Source organism: Engraulis encrasicolus, chromosome 23 (genome assembly GCF_034702125.1).
Source record: "Engraulis encrasicolus isolate BLACKSEA-1 chromosome 23, IST_EnEncr_1.0, whole genome shotgun sequence".
NCBI lineage: Eukaryota > Metazoa > Chordata > Actinopteri > Clupeiformes > Engraulidae > Engraulis > Engraulis encrasicolus.
This window is the reverse complement of record NC_085879.1, coordinates 20,392,541-20,395,040: the sequence shown is the minus strand read 5'-3', so window position 1 is coordinate 20,395,040 and position 2,500 is coordinate 20,392,541. Positions and strand designations below refer to the sequence as shown.

Genomic DNA, 2,500 nt, shown 5'->3' with positions numbered 1-2,500 from the left:
TTTTCTTTGAAGGGACTGGCTGTGTTTGCTGTTTTTGCCAGGGGACTGTCCTGTCCTGTACGTTGTGAAAGCTGTCATCCCTCTTTTGTGTGTGTGTGTGTGTCTCTCTGTGTGTGTGTGTGTGTGTGTGTGTGTGTGTGTGTGTGTGTGTGTGTGTGTGTGTGTGTGTGTGTGTGTGTGTGTGTGTGTGTGTGTGTGTGTATCTGTATCTGTGGTGGGTGTTCCTTTGATAAGAGAGGGAGAGAGGGAGTTCTTTGTTTGTGTGTGTGTGCGTGCGTGTGTGTGTGTGTGTGTGCGTGTGCGTGTGCGTGTGTGCGTGTGTGTGTGTGTGTGTGTGTGTGTGTGTGTGCGTGTGTGTGTGTGCGTGCGTGTGTGTGTGTGTGTGTGTGTGCCCCTTTGTGACTGGCCTGCCAACCAAGTCCCCCAGAGAGCGAACGCACTCAAAACACTGATACACTGGAGGCTGTACAGAGTCCAAATTCTGGTGTCCCGTCAATGATGCCCTATGTATGCACGGCTTGGCTCTTAACAAGAAAAACAATAGCAACAGTTGCATCAACAACAGCAACAAACGCCATATCTGTTGTGGTGGCATTGTAAAAGATTCCAGTCTTGTAATCCCGGTCCCCTACGAATTGACCAGAAACCTTGCGGCAAAGTCCTTGTGACAAGGACAAAATCAAGAAACGCCATATTTGTTGTGGTGACGTGACGGTAGATTGATCCTTTAGTTGACTGTAGTCCTGACTGTAATCAGTTTCTTCCATCAAAACAGAAACCTTGTGATAAGTCCGTTTAACAAGGACAAAATCTCTTTCAAGCTCCAAACAATAAGTCCAGTTTTCCGCCACTAACACACCTGGATGCCATTGCGCGTCATGGATGACAATCTTCACCCCTCACAGCTCGTGAGAAATGTAAGCCCCGTCCAAACCAGAAACTGAAGTTTGAATTATTTAAACTGCATTTTTCAAACATCTTTCAAACAAAACAAAAAATCCATTTGCCTAGCCAACACTTTTGGATACCATGGACCTTGGACATGGATGAATGAGAATCTTAACAAATATTTTGTACTTTATCTCTCTCACAACTCGTTAGAGATATCGTCTAGGTTCAGTTCAAACCAGAAACTCGAAACTCAGTACTGCGTCCTTGTGGCAAGGACAAGTCTTTCAAGCGCTCCCCAAAGAAGTCCACCTGCTGGATGAAAGAGCATTTTTTCTCTTCGACACATTTCAGGAGTCCCCCTCATAACTCCCGAGAGATGTAAGCTGGTCCGAGTGCCGACTCTGGGTGGTCCATGCTCAAGCTGACCCTGGCGTGTCCGTGTGCGTGTGTGCGCGTTAGCGTGTGGTATCTCGTGGACGGTAGCGACCCTGGCGGACTCGAACCATCCGCTCTGCGTTCACTGCCCTCCCCACCACCACCTCCAACTGCTCCACCACCTCCTCCTCCTCCTCCATCCACGTCCCCCTCCCCTGCTGTCCTCCCAGATGCTCCAGACGAGCATCCTCCAACCCCCCCACTGGTGACCGAACCACCCAGGGACCCACCCTTCGTCCTCCGCCTCTCCCAGGCCGCGCTCAGCTTCACGGCCAGGGCCAACAGGTTCTTCCCCAGGAAGATGGTGGACACGCGGGGATCGCGGTACCATAGCACCCCCGCGCCCCGCAACAGTAGAGTCAACACGTTGATGGTGACCAAGCTAAGCCAAGGGTACACAGCCTCCCTCCGGCTCCCCTGCCCCTGGCTGGACGCCTGACCCGGTGCAGGGTGCTCTTGCTGGGCTACTGTCGGTGGTAGCAGTGGGGGTGCCGACTGGTGGTGGTGGATTAGTCCCCGTGGCCCGCTGACGGTCCCCATCTCCGTGAGCGAGACGCAGGGCAGCAGCAGTAGCAACACATAGCAGTAGAAGAACACCAGTCCCTCGGCCCAGAGCGGGGCCGAGCTGCTGCCGGCACCGCCAGTGCTGGCCTCCCACAGGCCCGCCTGCAGGTCCAACACGTCCAGCAGGTCCAGAACCACCCAGAGCAGCCGGCCGCGCACCTCCTGCTTGCGGCGCAGCGGCGTGACGTGCTCGGCCCCCGTCAGGATGATGAAGAGCGAGGGCAGACAGACCGACAACAGGAGGGTGAGAGTCTTGCGGGCCAGCGGGTCTGGCGGCCGCCGCTCCTGCCTGTTAACAAGAGTTTAGGGTTAATTTAGTACAGGTTCTGACAGGGATTTGAAGCATTTTGAAATGTCCAAAGAAAAAAAGATATTCTGTTTGGAATTGCCAATAAGAAATTATGACGTCATGCCCTGCCATGATACCAAGTGGCCATTTTTAATTTTACATTCTACTGTCAGTCTAATGTAGTGTTTCTCAACGGGGGCTATACAGCCCCCCAGGGGGCGTTGGGAAGCCCGAGGGGGGCGTTGAGAAGGATACTGCTGAGAGTGGCCAGTGCTTAGTTGCCATTGGGGGGCATTAGTGTGTTTCATTTTTTAAGACAAA

At 53.1% G+C, this 2,500-nt stretch overlaps 2 protein-coding genes across 3 annotated transcripts in view; one reads left to right on the top strand and one right to left on the bottom strand.

Annotated features, from left to right (window-relative positions):
* The window catches only part of mrpl11 (mitochondrial ribosomal protein L11), a 126,588-nt gene that overhangs the window by 49,523 nt on the left and 74,565 nt on the right, over positions 1-2,500 (top strand). The gene's annotated exons all lie outside the window — the stretch shown is intronic.
* The window catches only part of tmem265 (transmembrane protein 265), a 12,512-nt gene continuing 11,045 nt past the window's right edge, over positions 1,034-2,500 (bottom strand). The window contains exon 4 of the mRNA XM_063190789.1: positions 1,034-2,179. Within this exon, the coding sequence (XP_063046859.1) occupies positions 1,252-2,179 (928 nt within the window). The 3' untranslated portion in view covers positions 1,034-1,251. The remainder of the gene's footprint in view (positions 2,180-2,500) is intronic.